The sequence below is a fragment of the Echinops telfairi genome, unplaced genomic scaffold (genome assembly GCF_000313985.2).
Source record: "Echinops telfairi isolate 266 unplaced genomic scaffold, ASM31398v2 ScPeMD7_2;HRSCAF=8, whole genome shotgun sequence".
NCBI lineage: Eukaryota > Metazoa > Chordata > Mammalia > Afrosoricida > Tenrecidae > Echinops > Echinops telfairi.
In genome coordinates this window covers 61,901,771-61,920,400 of record NW_022103898.1, presented here as the reverse complement: position 1 = coordinate 61,920,400, position 18,630 = coordinate 61,901,771, and the positions used below count along the sequence as shown (strand labels likewise).

Here is an 18,630-nt window from a genome sequence, read left to right as displayed (position 1 = left end):
GCCTCATAGATCAAATCATTTTTGTTAACTTCATTATTAGAAGTCAGAAACTTTGTTTTAAAAAGATGGATTGCTTTACCTGAGTAGTTTTTCTGTGAATCTGCTATGGTACTTTTCTTTTGAAAATCAAGGTTTCTGTGATTACGTTGTAGAAAAATGAAGCACTGTACTTTTAAAGAAGGACACTGATCTTTCACCTGAAATGTGAAAAAGATAAAGGGCAAAATCATCCTCCTGGAAATCGGCCCAGCAACTGTGCCAAATGTCAGTGTTCACTAATGTGCGAAATGCCTCCAAGGGGCTCGCGGTGACCAGCGGGGGTGGCACCTCTGGGAACACCAACACTGTTGGTGATAGATGACATTTTGGTTGCTAATGAGCTATACGAACTAGAAACAAGACTTTAGTTGGAGACAGTCAGCGGGAGGCGAGGGTCGGTGGCATGTACATGACTCCGAGGCAACAGATCAGCACTTACAGGAGGTGGGTTAAGACAACCACGTGCTTCGTGATGATGGCCTGGACATTTTCTCACTTCAAAGCGGTCCCTGCAGACCTTTCTTCTGGGCGGGATGATGACAAAAGTTGATAAATGAGAACACAGGAGACTGTCCTTTAACAAACAGCAGTTTTATTCCCATGCTAGTAAGAAAGTGTGTTGGGTATGGTATCGGTTTCTTGGTCACAGTTACAAATACGAAAATATATTAAACACAAAAAACTTCATCTAAATAGGATTAATTAGATTTCCTGATCAAATAGAGTTGGATAGACACACAGATATTGTGGGTAGAAGCTATAGCATGCACACACAGGAAAATAGAATAATCTACTGCCATTTTAAATAACTGTATTTGGAGAAAAAGGATACATGATATTATAAAACAAAAGTGCTCTATTATTGAACATATTAAATTTAGTTTCTTGATTGATTTACACTATTTAAGCTTCACAAGGAACAGCCAGATGAACTTCCATGAACAATAGACTGCCTTGCATCCAAAATGCCAGGCAATTTTCACTCAATTGGTATACGGTACCTGTCTGTGTTCTGTGCACCAGTCTTGACAAGGTAGGAGTGGAGAAGAGATTAAAGACCTGGCTCTTGTCCTTGAAGATCTTAAAGCCTGATGGACCTAGCATGGCAGGTCAGGAGTCTTCAAGTACTCTTTAAGTAAGAGTCTTGGTATTCTCTCTTGTTGGTGTGGCCAGGACCAGGAATGCCATGAAGGTCAATGCAGACTCTCCTGCTAGGCTGTGGCAAGAACACTGTCTGACTTTGCTGTCAACTCATTAAGCCACAACTGCATGTACTTCCTGCTAATGGACGCATATCCATTCACACAGCTATTAAAACACAATACTTTGAGCAGATTCTTGCTGTTAGGGCAAGAATCGTTTTGTTTTGTTCATTTTTTAAAAGAAATTGCTGGAGGTACAAAGCAGCCATAAACAATCTTTTTTGTTGTGAATTTTCTAGAAGGGACAAATTGCTTTTTGTCTGACATTATTCAGTTTGCATAATTAATTTTGGTATCTTATATAAAACCACACAAATTGGCAGATAGGTTATAAAAATAAGCTCTGGTAACTCTGTTCATAAACCTTTATTCTCCACCACATAAACCTCTATTTTAGGAGCACTCACCAACAGTTATCTTATTTAATGAATATATCTCTATATAGGAAATATTTCAAAAAATAAAATGCCTCATTTTTGTATACATTTTCACAAGGATCCTCCAGCAAGCCAAGAATATTTCTTTAACGAAAGTTATTTTTATTGCTAGAAACAATTTTAGAACCAATTTTTACTGTTATCATGACTCCATCAAATGTTATTTGCAATTTAACTAAAATGGCCATATATTTTCAAAGGCATCATCCACTATAAGAATCTAAGGCTGTGTTTTTAGGATCAAACCCAGTAAACGTAGCCAACCCCAACCAACCAAACCCACTGCTGTTAGGTCGATTCTGACTCATAGCAAACACATAGAACAGTCTAGAATTGCGTCATAGCGTTTAGAAGTCTGTAAATCTTCATAGAACAGACTGTCCCATCTTTCTCCAGCAGAGCGACTGGTGGGTTTGAACCACTGACCTTTTGGCGGATAGCTGGGTGCTTAACCATTGTGCCACCAAGGTTCCTAATTTAGCCAACCCACTGGTAAATTCACAGAACTAAATTGATCAATTCCATTGTTTAATCCACGAAACCATTTGGCCAATGTAGTGAACGTGAATGCCCCCAGAGGCACTATGTCTGAGACACTTAAGACAATAAGTGTTTCGTTTAGATCCCTTTTCAAAATTCTCCTTTGTATCACTTCACTTGCTTTCTGCAGTGCTGGTTTATAGATTTTTCTTTGATATAAAACCTACTTTGAGTACGTGGTGTGATTCTACATCTCAGGTACAAAATACTCAGAGTGTAGAAGGCACGTGAACAGCTCAGACACCTTCTGCTTTGACTCCTCAGGAATGGGGTAGGGTTGAGGTTTTGTTAACTGCCATTTGGGGGAAAAGAAGTCTTTTTCTTGGCCAGTCAACTTTCAACTCCTCAAGGAAATGGAATCTGGAAAGTCCTTGAACCAGTAACTTATGAACTACTGGTTTGCATCAAGTTTGATTTAGTCTGGCTAATGTGTGTGAATGAAAGACTTTCTTGAGCACTTCAGAGTTAGGGCTCAACTCATGCCATTACTGTCATGGTGGGTAGTTTTTATGATTTCAGGATCCCAACCTCAGAACTCCAAGGAAGCTAGATAAATGAGCATTTAGAATGGAAACCAAGAACTGTATTGGAAGAAGAGTGGTTCAGGGAAGGCTGTGGGGAATAGGGAGCTAATAACAATGAGTAAGAAGAAAATGTCCTAAAACTGATTGTGGTGATGATTGTACAAGCCTTCTTAATATAATTAAATGATTGCATTGTATGTGAATTATATGCAAATAAAACTGTTTGAAAAAAAAAGAAGCAGGATTCTTAGGGCACCAACGCAAGAGAAGCAGAATGTGAGGTGTAACATGTGGGGTGGGTTTTGTATTGTGCTTACTGGCTGCATATTATCTCCTTCCGACTTTCTTTCAAGAAGGAACAACAAAAACACCTTCCAAATAAAACTGCCTCCAGAATGTCTGTGAGCTATACCGTTTTAGTGTTTAAAAGTGGAGTCATGTCATCACTTGTGTAGTTTGGGACCTGAAAAGACTATAAAGTTATACCATTATACCATCCAACCTAAGAGATAAGATGAACTGAAAATAAAATCATAATTGACTGGGAAAGCAAACATTCAATAGGCAGAAGAGGGGCGCATAATAAAGAGGACTCAGGTGTTAAGAAATGAATAGTTACTTAGGGCAAATATGTGCAAGTCAAGACAGGGAGGTGAGTCTTTGAAATATTTTATTTAAAAACCCGGAGAATTGGCCTCTATCCAGAGAACAACAGAATGATAATAAGAAATTTATTTAATGAGAGGAGATTAAAGAAGTTAATTATAGAGAACTTGGATAAATAGTTATTAAGATGCAAGATGGGACTCTCCTAGCATTTGATAGTTCAGAAGTACTTTGATGCTTTGATGATTCAAGTGCATGGTGCAGGTGTAGAGACAAGATGCTCCCCCCCAGGAAATGGAATGTTTACCAAGAAGTAGCACTTGATGGGTCCAATTAGAATGCACCCAATGGAGCTGAATGTCAAGGAAACCCTCCCTCCTTTTTCCCTCCCAAACGCAATGAATTGATCAACTAGATTATGTAGTTCCTCTTCTTAGGGACAATAGTGAAATATTTGTTGCCAAGAAGTATGTGAAGGAATATTTAAAATCAGACAGGTGTTCTGAAATGATAAGTGTTTCGTAGATTAGACTCAAAGAGCCTACTGTTTTCCCTGTGTCACAATTACCTTCATAACTTGGATTCTACCCATGAGACTTGCCAAGGAACATAGGCATTATTTACTATTATCTATGTGTAAGTTTTTAAGTCGTTTTCATTCTGGTTTGTGCAATTAATTGCTGTCTCTTTTAGCTGCAGTATTTTCCTGAAGTAGTATCAACATGCACCATGTGGGGCCCAGGAGCCGCCACTCTGCTGGCTCAGTTAGCTCATTGCCTCCCGGAAGCACTCTTTGAAGCTCAATTGACAGCAGCAACAGCAATCCTAACAGTGTTTCTCCTAGGGGAACAGTGTTCTCTCTCTCCTAGTAGAAATGCGTAGTTTCTGCAACAGGGCTGAGAATGACATGTTGAAAATGAATTCCTCCTTCCATGAAGTCATATGCTTTGCCCCAGCAACATGAGTTCAAAATGGTTTTGTTTTGATTTTATATATATATATGAATAGTTGTTTCTAATAGATGCCATAGCTCATAAATCGCTCACCTGTTATATTTTCTCTTTTTTGGTCCCCCTGCCTCACTTGTGCATAGGTTGTTCCTTTTCATTTCTAGATCCACCTGGTTTGCTCACACATTGCACGTAAAGAGACTGATGACTTTGAAACTGTTATTCTTTCTGTTCGTGATTATAAGCTTCAAGCAGCCGTGGGATTTTTGCTGGTTTGGGTGTAGGACTATATAACTCTATATAACTGTATTAGATGAATTTTAGTGATTGCCAACTTACTTTAGAAATCAGTTATTATTTATGGGACCTTATGGTAGGTAACAAAAATACATACTTTGAACAAAATACATTCTTTCTGAAAATGAAGTGGTGAAATCAACACTGGCATCACTAAGTTTATCAGAGAGAATTGATCTGGCATCACTAAGTTTATCAGAGAGAATTGATCTGGCATTACTAAGTTTATCAGAGAGAATTGATCTGGCATTACTAAGTTTATCAGAGAGAATTTGGAGTGAGAAAAGGGAAAGGAATCCATGCTCCTCCTCGCAGGTATCCACGACTGTTCCACACAGAGACCTTTGAACTTTTCCCAGCAGCCAGTGGAGCTGGGCCTGGACCTGCAGGCAAGCAATGCCCACTTTCTGGACTCTGTTAGCGTCAAAATAAGCCTTGTTTAAGATCAATATGGCAGAGTAGTTCTAAATATAGCAAGTGCAATTTAGTTAAGTGACTATTTGCCATTTTGACCTTATAGACTAAGAGAAACTTTAAACTGAGCACCATCGAATTTTAATTTTTTATTTTATCAAATTATATATATATATATATACATACATATATAAAATGTTTGTGATCATTTCTTAAACAATTGCAATAGATCTTTTGATCAGGAGCATAATCTGCCACTGTGGTCTTATTTGAATGGGAGAATCAGATATGGCTGGAATGGTTTTGACTTTTGCAGGAATCAGTGGATGTAAGCCAACACTGACATTACAATGGGGATGTACTCGTGGATGTGCTCAGACTGTCCTCCACTATACCCTTGGATATTGACAGGAGCGCAGTGCTGTCCTCTCTGAACTATGGCTGTGCGTGGCTTTGCGTGGCGGTCTTCCCCAGCCACGTCAATTGTGCATGGCTCCTACGCGGTGAGAACCCTCGGGCTGATAGCTTGAGCTTGTCAGAGAATCGCTGGTTTAGACGTAACCACCAGTTCAGCCTTGGTGCTACCTACAATTTCCCTCCCCCTAAACCTTTCCAGTTATGTTATTTATTCAACCAACACCTGCACACTCTGTGTGCCTTCAGCTTCCTAGACCAGCTGTCCAGCTGAGTCAGTCATGGTCTATGTTCTCTCCAGCCCTGCCCTTTATCCTGGGTCGTGAATACAAACGGTGAAACCGTGGCCTGAGGAATCGTCTCTGCACCCCGGTACACATTTGCCAGTCGTCCTGTCATGCCGGTTAAGTTGGTTTATGTAGAACAACCCATAAACACTTTAGTGTGGAAAAGTTGTATTATATAAAGCTTAATATTAAACATTATGAAAAAATACATATTTACAGAAGGAACGCCAAAATACAACAATGTACAATGATATATGTTAACTTTAAATTATATAAATTCTTTAAAATTCTCCAGATTAATAAATTATACATAGTATCAACAGAAATAGCCTGCACCTTTCTACGGCATGAAGCAAGCTTTTTATATTAACAAAGGAAATCCCACAGTGAATAGTGTTTTATCCAGGAGATCTTTGGGTACGTTCTTAATGCCTTGGATAGATTGCATCTGAAAGGAAGGACGCTGTAATTAGAGATTGCAGTAAGGTGTGGCATAGTTGTTTGTTTTATTAAATTTACAAATGGGAAAAATGATCAGAAACAACTAAAACCCAGTAGGATGAGATCATTCCTGTGAGGACCACGTCATTCTATTTAGAATCATAGATGATTCGAATCGAAAAAGGCTAGTGAAAGAGACTAATGTGACATCCATACTGCCGGCCCCCGTGCGCGCGCGCACACTCTCTACCTCCCACCTCTCCCCCGTGCTCCTTTGTTCCCACCACTGACTCAGACCTGGTTTGGCAGATGAAGCTACAGGCTAGTGAGACAAAGCAATGCTTGGATTTATTGCAAGTCAGTTCGGGAATTGTGAGCTGACTCTGAACCTTCAAATGCTTGCTGGTTATCTTTTACTATATCATAGCTAATTTTCATTATGAACACCCAAGAACGGTCTAAAAAAGACTTTCCATGAACTCAAAACAGCACCAAGAATCTCCAAGATTTCCCAGAGGTCCCTCTATCCTGAAGCTTCCTCAAGCTTCTGACAGGTGAAAACCTTAATTTACTATGCAGATATGTTAGGGAGGACTTATTTACAGTACAAAAGGATTATGTGGGTTACAAAGGAGCCCTTTAAATAGCGGTTCTCTCATGTATTTGTGCTTTACAGATTAGTAGCTATTTATTTGACTGCCTAGGTGGGAGGGCATTGAGGGTGCAGAGAACTGCATAAAACATAGCCGACAGGATACGTTGACAAGGGAAGATCAATCAGAAAGAGACATAGAACAGTTTTGAAATAATGTTTGTTGAGCAAACTACTCTAATTTATAGACAGATATCAGTTTATATGGTAAGAAACTGACGCCTCCTTCCAATCTCTGTGTGAGTGACCACCTTAAAGACCACCTCAGAGACCTGTAAGCCCAGCCCACGTCTGGACTACACCTTCATGCGACCCTAGCCAGAAAACAACCTAGAAAAGACCCTAGCCAGAAAACAACCTAGAAAAGTCTATAGGCCACTGTAGACTTAAGCTGCTAAATGTGGAGGTAAAATTTCAGGCAATAGATGACAATACAATTCTGTGGTAGTTACATAATTTCATGTCTACTTGAAAATATACAAACATGTCGTGATGGAGTTTAGCCTGTCAATCAGGTCACAGCTTGATGGTGACTCCTTGTGGGCATGGCCTTCTCAGCAGGAGGGTCCTGGGAACCTCCCCTGCCCTCACCTCTCTGTCTTCACCTTCCTGCTGGCAGTCCTTCAGGACAGGTGCCAGAGCCCTGGAGGTGCGTGCACCACTATGGGACTTTGCACCCTCCGGCCTGTGATCTTCCTGCATTCTACATCATTGTCTGTGGCTCTGCGAGTCTGCAGAGGGACTTATGGACTAGTATGGGACTTACGGACTTGAGTTGGACTGGGCTGGGATGTTTTCCCGATATACAATTACTTCTTGATAGAATGCTTTCTTACACACGTATGGGTATCACTGGCTTTGTTTCTCTCCTCAACCTGGCCTAACACACAACAGTGTACCTTTGATGCAATTATCTTTTGTGATAAATTAGGTCTTACTAATGAACCGGAGTGGGAAAAGGCAGGAAGACTCTTCTCTTGTCAAGTAATTACCGTCTGATCAAAGTAGTCTCCTACACCCCAGTCCAAAGCAAACCCACTGTTGTCGAGTCCATTCTGACTCACAGCAACCCTACAGGACCCTGTGGAACTGCGTCCTCTGGGTTCTGAGGCTGCGAATCTTCGAGTCCAGCTAGCCTCATCTTTCTCCTGAGAAACAACTGGGAGCTTTGAACTGCCCACCTTGTAGTTAGAAGCCCAACACATAGCCCACTAGCCACCTTAACTAGAAGAAAATATCATATATGAGAGGACTTCAAAGAGTTCCTGGAGAATGGAATTAAAAGGTAACCGAATTTTTTCATAAACTGAAAAATCCACTTGTGTATTTCTATTGCTCGGGGAAATTTGCTAAACTATCTTGGTATACTTCCTTAAAATCCCTTTCCCCCTTATGTCTTGTTTTCGTTTGTTTCACATTCTGATTCTTTTGCTTAACTTATTTATAAGTATATCCGTGTTACTATGGTCTCCTTAAATATTGTCACTTCTAATGACTGTCTTTTATGAAGAGACAACTTCATGATGTAGTTCGTCCCCTACTGTTGCTATTTAGTTTATTCACTCATACTTTCAGCTGCAAAAAGCTTCACGCAAAAGCTTTTTCAGCACTTAGAATTGCAGTAGAACTCCTGGGTCACGAGATAAGAACATATTAGCGACTGTGATTTTACCATTGTGATTTCAAAACATCCCTCCTAGCAGTGAGCTTATTGTTTAGAAAGGAAATGTTAGGCAGAGCCCTTAATAGAGGGCATCCTAGACTCGGCAGGAAGGGCTACCACCTGACATCTGTGCTCTTCCCTGTTGCCCTCTTGATGGGGCCTCTTTCTCTCAGGCCCCGGGTAGAAGAGATGTGTGGTGTACACTGTAGAAGCACTGGGCACGAATGGTGTCTTCGGCTGCTGGTGTTTGGCAAATGAACTTAACAGTCAGTGGGTAAGCGCTTACCTCTGTGATACTCTGGATTCACATTTTCGTAGATTGGAAACAAGGGGTTTTCTTGTTCGCTCCGTAGCTTTCTGGCTCTGAGAACATCTCTCACACATTGATGTAGATATACATATTGGCACTATGGAAAAACAAAAACAAAAAACACGTCAAGAGGAGGGTTCAAGGACAGCGAAGATGAGGGACTCCCACACAACTCCAACAGGGGTGGCTTTCTCCGTGGTGTTCAGCACCGTCCAGTGGGTCCAGTTCCTCGGTTCAGTAGAACAAAGTGTTGCCTGGTCTGGCTAAGCTTGCAGTCACCGGCCAGTCCATCTCATGGGGCAGCGTCTTTTTGAGTTTTGAGATTCGACAGAGCAAGCCCATTTCCTGACCATCACTTTACTAGTGGTCTCTGTTACGTGAAAGAATGATTGCTTTGTATTGCCATTGAAGAGAATCGTGATAATGGACAGAGAAATGATATTTATCGACAGACATGCACGTGGGAAAGATGAGTAGAACATCGTGTCTAGACTAGGCCCCCCAAAATATTGATTGAACACCAAATACTGTACTGTGTGCTCTGCATGAATTATCTCAACAACCTGTGGATTAGGTGCAAATATCCTTATAAAGGAAGACTCAGCGAGGTTAAGTATTTCTCCATGGTCACCCAGCTAAGAAATGGGGCCCTAGGACGTCATACTGGGTGTGTGACTTCAAAGTTCATGTTCTTTTCACTATACCCATTTTTCTTTGATGAATTCTATTTTTGCTGCATTATTGAATGAGAAAATAATTTCTCTGCATTCTTTGCTATTTTGTGTGTTCCCCACCACCATCCCGCTTTTAAGGATAACGAGAACAAGAACGTGTGTCTAATACCCGCACTGGGCTATAGTTCTTTGGGTACAAGGTCAATGTGTTACACCTCTTGGTTCTCTAGGCATTTGCATGTGGCATGGGGAAGACGATCAAAGACTTTGATGGAAGTGCACAGAGCAGCAGAGGGTTCTCAGTGCACACAGTGAGGACAGATCCCTATGCCGGCTGTTTGGAAATATACGCAGATGTGAGGGCACTTACAAAAGTGTGTGGGAAAAGGGAATTAGAAGATAATGGAAGTTTTTGTTCTCCTTAATATATAGTGAGATCCGAGCTCAGATCCGAGCAAGTGGGAAAGCTGAGGGAACAAGACACCATATAAGGGAGGCTGGGCTCTTGGCCTGTCTCCAATTGGCATTAGCTGACTCATGATGCTTCTGCATATCTCAGTTACCCATCTATAAAGCAAGGAGGCCAAGGTCTCTACAACTAATATCCTATATTCATTGAAACCAAAGTTCTCGGCGTATAAAACTTTATGTTACTGTCAGATAAAAGTTGAAAAATATTTGAGGCCCAATGTTTAAGGTGCTTAAAGTGGTGAAACTTAGAGTATCTTAACATGAGACTACAAGGTCTTTCCTCGCCAATGATCTTTAAAAGTGGACAAGTATTTATTGTCATGGGTCGGTGCTATGCATTGTCTCTGATGGGAAGCTAGGCCTGGTCCTCTACTTCTAAGACTTCATTAGATTAGAACATTAAAAAAATAATCAAAGACCAACCGTAAGTCATGTGCGAATTGACATTAGTAACAATTCTTTCTATTTCTGCTCACTTGTTATGAGTGCTTTATGCAAAATAACCTTGAAAATGGGAGGGTCATACTCTGGAGAATGGTAATTTGCATAGATTGCTGTGGTTTGTTAGGTGTTGTTGAGTCGGTTAGCAGCCTTGTCTACAACAGAGCGACACACGCCTGATCCCGCACCGTCCTCACCATAGTTCTACTATTTGAGCCCATTGTTGTAGCCACTTTGTCAGCCCACCTTGTTGAAGGTCTCCCTTTTTGTCACTGCCTCTCTGTCTTACTGATTCCGATGGCCTGCTCCAGGAGTGGTCTCTTGATAACATGTCCGAAGTACAGGAATAAAGCCTTGCCACGCTTCAGGAGCACTCTGGCCTTGCTTTATTCAGGACAGATTGGCTTGTTCTTTCGGCAGTCCACGCCACCTTCAATATTCTTTGTCAACCATGATCAAACACATCGATTCTTCTTAGTCAAGGTCCAACTTTCACATGCACAGGAGTTGATGAAAAATACCCTGGCTTGAGTCAGATGCACTTTCGTCCTCAAAGTAACCTCCTTGCTTGTCAGGACCATAAAGAGGTCTTCTTCAGCTGATTTGCTCAATGCGGTATGCCATTTGACCCCTTGAACTCTGCGTCCTTGAGCTTTGAATGTGGACCCAAGCAAGATGAAATCCTTGGCAGCTTCAATACTTGCTCCGTTTAGCATGATGTTAACTACTCAGTCAGTTGTGAAGAGTTGGGTTTTGTTTACATTGATTCATAATCCACACTTAAGGCTACAATCCTTGATCTTCATCAGCAAGTGTTTCAAGTCCTCCTCACTTTCAACAAGCAAGGTTCTGCCATTTGTATATTGCAGATTGATTATAAGCCTTCCTCCGAGCCTGATGTGGCACGCCTCTTCATATAATCTGGCATCTCTGATTATTTGCCCAGCATACAGATTGAATAAGTGTGGTGAGAGGATTCAAACCTGATGCACACCTTTCCTGATTTAAAGCATAAAGTATTCCGTTCTTCTGTTCATACAACTGTCTCTGGCTTCACGCATAGGTTCTGCATGTGCATAGTGAAGTGTTCTGGAATTCCCACTTTTCTCAAGGTCACCTATAGTTTGCTATGATCTTCACAACCAAATGCTTTGACATAGTCAATAAGAGACAAGTAAACACCTTTCTGGTATTTTCTGCTTTTAACCAAGATCCATCTGATATTAGCAATGATATTATTGTCCATTTGTGAATCTAGCCCAAGCCTCTGGCTAGATGTACTGCTGAAATGGTTGGGTGATTTTCAGCCACATTTTACTTGCCTGTGATACTCATGCTATTGTTTTATAATGTGGGTGTTCTGGGGCACAAACTTGGATCTCTTCCAGTCAGTGGGCCAAGTACCTGTCCTATAGATTTCCTGGCACAGAGGAGTGAGTGCTCCCAGTGCTTCATCAGCTTGTTGAACCATTTTTCCACCCATTCCTGGAGCCTTCTTTTTGGCTAATGATTTCTGTGCATCTTGAACTCCTTCCTTCAGTACCATTGATTCTTACTCATTATGCTATCTCTTGAAATGGTTGAATGTTAATGGATTCTTTTTGGTATAGTGACTGTGGATTCTTTTCATATTTTGATGCTTCTTGCATCATTAAATATTTTTCCCTTAAATTTTTTAATATTGTAACTTAAGTGGAGGTATATTAAATGTATTGCAATTGATGAGTTGAATCAGAATGTGCATGAATTGTTGAATGCAAAATTATGACCTGCTCTGTGAACCTCATTCATGACAGTATTTTTTCATGGAAAAATGTCATTATCTTTTAATTCCATTTTTCCATGAACTTTTTGAGGCCCTCTTGAATATAGTACCATTTAGTAGTGATAGACTTTTGTGGTCCTTTAATGCACCATTTAACCGAGGAGGGGAGATGTGTGCAAATCCTACAATGTGATGAATGTAAGACAAATTTGTGTGCATAGCTTCACACAGGGATGGGAAACATCAACTAGAGAGAAAAGGTGTTAGCTCTAACACTATCAGTAAACAAATAGGACATTCCAAAGGATGGAAATCACATGAAAGGTACCTATATTCTGCAAACTGTGAAAAGCTGAGTGTGATTCAAATTAGAGGTGTGAGTCAAGGGAAATCCCCGGGACAATTGTAACATGCTGGGGTCCTGAGCTGTACAACATCAAGTGCTTTTTTTCTCTGGAAAGCAGAGAAGAGTAACCGATGGAGACTACTGTTCATTGTTCTTTTTAATATGGGGCTGGGTGATGACCCTCTCAGAGGCAGGCTACAAATTTGTCTCCAGAGAGGCTAAAAAAAGGGAATGGGTCATCTTGCAGATCCCATGTCTAAAGTGTCTTTATGTAGATATACTGGCTCTTTGATATATTTATCAAAATTGTGAAGACCCATATCCCTTTGTGTCCTAAACAAGGGAGAATAAAATTCGGGTCTACCATCATCATGGACACAGAAAAGTGACACTGAGGTCTAACATCATTTAGACCCAACATAATAAAAAGGGGACACATGTCCTTGCCCTTTACTAGAACAGTGACTCACTGAGGCTTGCCTGGGAATCAAATTCCTGTCCATGTATTTTCATGGCAATGAGCCACGCTAGCGCTGGGGCTGAGGACTTCTGAGATTGTAGAAGTGCAACTTGGGTGGATGGCTAAAAGCAAGACAGATAATATCCAGATATTGTTTGCCTTGTGTGTGATAGAATAAAAATGGGAAAGAAAATTTCTATCAGACTATAATATTTATTCCATTATGATCCAAAGAATCAAATTTGATTCTGAGAGAGGGAGATCTTTTATTTTGGAAGACCCTAAAATAGAGTGTGTGGGCTGATGGCATGACATGAATTTGAGAAAATGAGGTCAGGCGATAGGAGCTTCATTACATGAATGAGGGTTTGAACGTGGGTTCACAACCAGTGGGGAGCTGTCCAAGGTTGCTGTCAGAGTATCCACTTCAGAGAGGGAACTTTGCATTTGAATTACAGTGTTGGTGATGAGTAGTGAAAGTTTGGGCTGCCAGAATACGTGCCTCTATCTGGAAAGAAGAGCAGTTAGACTGCTCCTTAGAATCGAGGATGGTGAGAGTTTGCCTCATACGCCGCAGTCATGTCAGCAGAGCCGGTCCCTAGAAAGGGATGACGTACTTAGTAAAGTGGTGGGTCAGGGGAAAAGAGGAAGACCACATTAACCAGTGTGAGCATGGTGCCGACTGGGCAGTGTTTCCTTCCGCAGTACGCAGGGTGGTGGTGAGTTGAAAGAGACTCAATGGGACTTAGCAGCAGCCAAGAATGGAGTGCGGCGGGAATGAGGAGGGGAGGGGTGGGGCGGAGGGGGACAAACAAACACCTATTTGGAGGATTTAATAGGATATTGTTGTTGATTTCATTTCTCGAGATGAGCTGCATAAATATATAGCCTATGCTTCTTTAAAGAAAAAATCCCTCCAGATTCCTTTATGTACCTCAAAATAAAGAAACAAAAAACCCCAAAACTAAATAGTGGTTGGAGTGGAAGGGTGCGTGAAGGGAGATAATGGACAGTGTAAGACCCCAAATAACAGCAATCTATAATTGATCAAGGATTCACATGGGTGGGCGAATGGGGGAGGGAGGGGAGAATAGAGTTACTGATACCAAAGGCTCAAGTAGAAAGAAATTGTTTTGGAAATGTTGATGGCAACATATGTACAAGTGTGCTTAATATTGAATGACAGATTGTTACAAGATTTGTAAGAGCCGCCCCTCAATAAAATGATTAAAAAAAGATCCAAACCAAAAAAAAAAAAAAAAAGAAAGAAAAGAAAACATGGCCCAATGTTCTTTGATAGAGAAAATGGATAGAAAACAATTATGACATATAGTGTAATATAATTCTATAACCCCAAATGGAAATAAAACAGCTCTAGGTAGTGATTATCAATGGCTGCTAAAACTGTCAAGTGAGAGGTTGATAGGGAGGACTATAACTGGTGGTTCAAGTTGACATCTCTTGATTCAAATTTTTTTAAAAAAGAAGATACTACTGTTGAGTCAATTCGGACGCTTAGAACCCGGTTCGGGGTTTCTGCGGCTGTAATTTGTATGGAACCCGTCAGAGTGACAGGTGAGCTTGAACCATTAGTCGTCTAGTGCTTCTTGCCCAACGGTGTCCCCAGGGCTCCTTGACACCCTGAAGTCAGTATCACACTCATCAGCACTAAAGAGACACAGACACAAGGTGCCTCCTGATGTGCTGCACCAGCGAGTCCTCAGTGTCCCCCGGTGAGGCGCTGTGCTCATAAAATGGCATCTGAATTTAAGGACTCGAGATCTAACCGCCCATTGGTGGTTCGGCCACAGAACCTCCCCTTGCAGTGGAGCTAGTACAATGTTATGATACATTGAACAGGTTTCAGACTTTCTACTTCTGAAAGTCAACCAAAGAAAATGCTGTGGATCTCAATGGTCCAAATGCAATGTATCAGGGGGTGGGGGCGGGGCCAGGTAGCACTTTGCACCACTGCACGTGCAGCCTCAATGTCCGCCGACAACCAGCCCACCTGTAGGGACTAGAGGATTCTGTCACAGCTATGAAAACACCATCAGCCACGGCCAGAGCGTGGCAGCTCTACAGAACCAATGAACGGGCCACTCTAACAAGTCAGTGGTGTGGAAAAGCAGTAGGAGGAGCATTATGCTAATGAAAAGAGATTTAAAATGTACATCCACAAAAGGCTATGAGTCGACCTTGTTTGGATTCTAATTCAAATTTTAAAGCTAGTTTGAATACTAATTCACACAAACTGTAAAAAGTAATTTTTGAGATAATTAGGGGTATATGAGCTTCAATTGTACTCTAGATGATACTAGAGAATTATAGTTAAACTTGTTAGGTGTAATAATAGCATTGTGTTCAAAATTTTTTAAAAAGAGTCCTTATCTGTAAGAGATATATGCAGAACTATTTATGGATGTGGTAATTAGGAAAGGATTTAGAACATTCTAATGGAGTCAGAGGATATGGTAAACAATATAGTCGTATCTAGATCTTTTAAAATAAAGAACAGAGAGTGCTGATCATTGTAAAAGTTAGTGCTTGGGGACAGGCAGGTTGATTAGCTATTGTCTCACACATGGTAAAGTAGAGGGGCATTGACAAACAGGAAGGTCCCGAAGTTGGACTGACACGAGACAGCAACAAGGGACTTACACACAGGAGCACACCGTGTTACGTTCTCTTGTGCATGGGGCCGCTCGCTGTGAGTGTCCACACTGACTACAGCCCCCGATAGCATTCTCTCTCGTTTCAGGTGGTTGTTGTTGGGGGTGAGGGGGTGGGAGGGGTTGACCCGTGCCCTAAAGCTGGGAGTCCTTGAGTGGTACAAATGGTTAGTGCTCTTAGCTGCTGACTGAGGTTGGAAGTTCAAGACTAGGGAGGGGTGATTTCAGTTATGGGCCTGAGGATCTACTTTTGAAAACGCAGTCAATGGAAACCCCGTGGAGGACAGTTTTGTTCTGATGGACAGTCGGGGCTCATCCTGAGTCAAAATGCACTCAGCAGCAGCGAGATCTTTTGTTGTGGATTTGTGTGTTTGTGGCCCCGAGCCCCCATAGTCCAAAATGGAAGTCACATTTGAATGTGGTTCGCAGGTCTGAAAAGCTGAATCTTTAATTTTGCATCATTTTCTTAAACACGGGTAAAGGTCCCTTCGGTGGATATAATTCTGATAGTATTATACATTAAAAATATCCACACCAAAAAATATCCACAATGAAAGATTTTTTAAGTGTGTTGCAATAATTGGTATATATATATAATTGGTATAATGCAAGCCCTCCCAGCCCAGGACGGTAGCAGAGGCAGACAAGACTGGGTGTGGGTACAGCCTGAAGGGAGCAACGAGGGCCGTGCTTTCCAAAGCCCGTGCTTCAGAACGTGAGTTCTACAGGACCCGAGGAGGTGCAGCATGAGACTGGCGTTCCGTTGGTGTGCGGACTCGTGGGTTCACAGGAAGCCTCTGCTGCAGGGCGCCTCCCCCCCCCACACACACACATTTTGTGGAGCACTGTAGGCTTGCCAGGTTCCTGTGCATTGAGACTTTTGTTAGTAGCGCTCATTGAGTTGCCCTGACTCTCAGATACCCCAGGCACAATGGAACAAACCCTCCTGACGCTGGGCAGCTGCCATGCTTCCTTGTAGAGCAGATCATGGTGTTCTGTGGGACTTTCATTGGCTGATCTTTCGGAAGTAGATTGCCAGGCCTTTCTGTCTAGTTTGTTTTTAAACTGGGAGTCCATTGAAACCTATTAAAACTCATGGCAACATACAAGTCTCCACTGACATATAGGTGGTGGCTGTGCATGAGGTACATGGGCCGGGTATCAAGCCCCACCGAGTCACCTGCACCCCAATACCATCGAGCCGTTTCTGATTCATAGCAACCCTCTCAGGGTTTCCAAGACAGTAAATCTTCCTGGGAGCAGTCTCATTTTAGCCCATGGAGTGGCTGGGTCTCACAACCACTGACCTTGCAGTTAGCAACTTCCCCCACAGCACCACCATGGTCACCCGGAGAGCAGGTGGGAATTTTTACCAAGAAACCAGCACTTTTCCCTTTAAGGGCCATGTCATAGGGTGTAAAACTTTCCAACTTTGTCAACTGTAGAGATCTGTTTAATATCTTTTTCACAGAGGATTTTGCAGGGTTACTTGGGCAACAAAACAACATTACTTTAACATAAGGGATCTTGAGGGTGGTTAGGCTGGCCTGTGAGGGTCTTGGAACTTTGTCCAAAACAGTGTGGTGCCCAAATCTAACCCTGAGGCTGTGGGGCCACAGGCTGGTGCTCAGGGTCTGGGACTCTCTGCCACTTCAGACCTGGCTTTGTGAAGAAACCCTTCCCTCTTGGAACCTGTTTTCCAACCTGTCAAATGGGAAGTGAGACCTCCTTTATCTGGTTATGGTGGACAATGAGAAGGCATGTATTAAAGTGCCCTGCACATGTCCACATGCTGTACAGATGGAAGTGTTTTTTAAATTAATCATTTTATTGGGGGGCTCTTACAAATCTTCTAACAATCCGTAATTCAATAGTATTAAGCACTCTTGTACATATGCTGCCATCAACATTTCCAAAACATTTTCTTTCTACATAAGCCCTTGGTATCAGCTCCTTTCCCACCCTCATGAATCCTTGATCATCTCTAGAGGTAGGGGTGCTGGGTAGGGAAGAGGCTGCAATCCACTTCCTGTTTACTAATGAACGCTCTTGGGCTCAGTTACCAGCCTGTCTTACAAAGATCTCTAAGACGGGCTGCCTTGGTTATTTCCCCTGGCCATCAAGCATTGATTTTTAAAATCCATCTTTGAAAAAATTGAAAACTGATAGCTAGTGGTAATGGTCACACAACACGGTGATGCCAATGAGTGTCACTGTGTTGTACATGTACAAAAGGGCCAATGGTGTGTTTTACACATCTCCTTGAACACACACACACAGCTCAAACAGCTCTGACCACCTACAGTCACAGAGCAGCCAGCTCAGCATGGATTAGTGTCAACAGCATCCTCCCTGACTTGGAGCCTCCTGTAAACTACGCCCTGTCAACCCCCGGGATTCACTCCTCTGGCTCTCTGTCTGATATGTGGCACCATTCTTTGGCCTTCTCAGGACTTCTGGGAAGGAGGGGTCTGTGCCCTTCAGGCAGTACCTCTCACCTCGGTCTGCACCATGTGAACCCTGTGGAGCCGGAGGTCGTTGACCGCTCCGTAGATGTCCACAGAGTCTTTGGAGTCCAGTTGCTGGAGGATCCGGTCCAACGCAATGAATGTCCCAGTCCTCCCCACACCGGCGCTGGAAGGGAAGGTGAGGGAAGAGTCAGCCTTTTGCTCTTCGTTTTACCTCCGAAGGCACCCTGGCCATGCACCCTGCACAATCACACTCTTCCTGCCCTCTTCTGGGGAGGCCCAGGGATATACCTTTCTCTCAGTACACTCTCCCTCTTAGAAAATAAGCACAGCACCTTTACTCTCTGTCGCCTTCTCCTCCCGTCTCCCCCTAACCTTCTTCTCAGCGGGGAGAGCGTGTCAGCCTTGAGGATCATTTCCATGCACGGCCTTGCACTTTTCCTACCCAATCTATTGATTGTACACCTTTCAAAACTTCACTCAAAGGGCAGCAGGTTTTACATTCCCTTTTGCCAACTGGACGGGACCCTAATGACCCCCGTGTTTAGCGATTTAGG

General features: G+C 42.3%; 1 protein-coding gene and 1 long non-coding RNA gene across 3 annotated transcripts in view; one reads left to right on the top strand and one right to left on the bottom strand.

The window, feature by feature from the left end:
- Positions 1 to 18,630, top strand: part of LOC123521875 — a 74,062-nt gene that overhangs the window by 46,806 nt on the left and 8,626 nt on the right. The window lies entirely within an intron of this gene.
- The window catches only part of PTPRB (protein tyrosine phosphatase receptor type B), a 124,929-nt gene continuing 112,160 nt past the window's right edge, over positions 5,862 to 18,630 (bottom strand). For both annotated transcript variants that reach the window (XM_045291892.1, XM_045291897.1), the window contains 3 exons: positions 18,104 to 18,239; positions 8,753 to 8,873; positions 5,862 to 6,158 (listed from right to left, as the gene is read on the bottom strand). In XM_045291892.1, the coding sequence (XP_045147827.1) occupies positions 6,136 to 6,158; positions 8,753 to 8,873; positions 18,104 to 18,239 (280 nt within the window). In that variant the 3' untranslated portion in view covers positions 5,862 to 6,135. The remainder of the gene's footprint in view (positions 6,159 to 8,752; positions 8,874 to 18,103; positions 18,240 to 18,630) is intronic.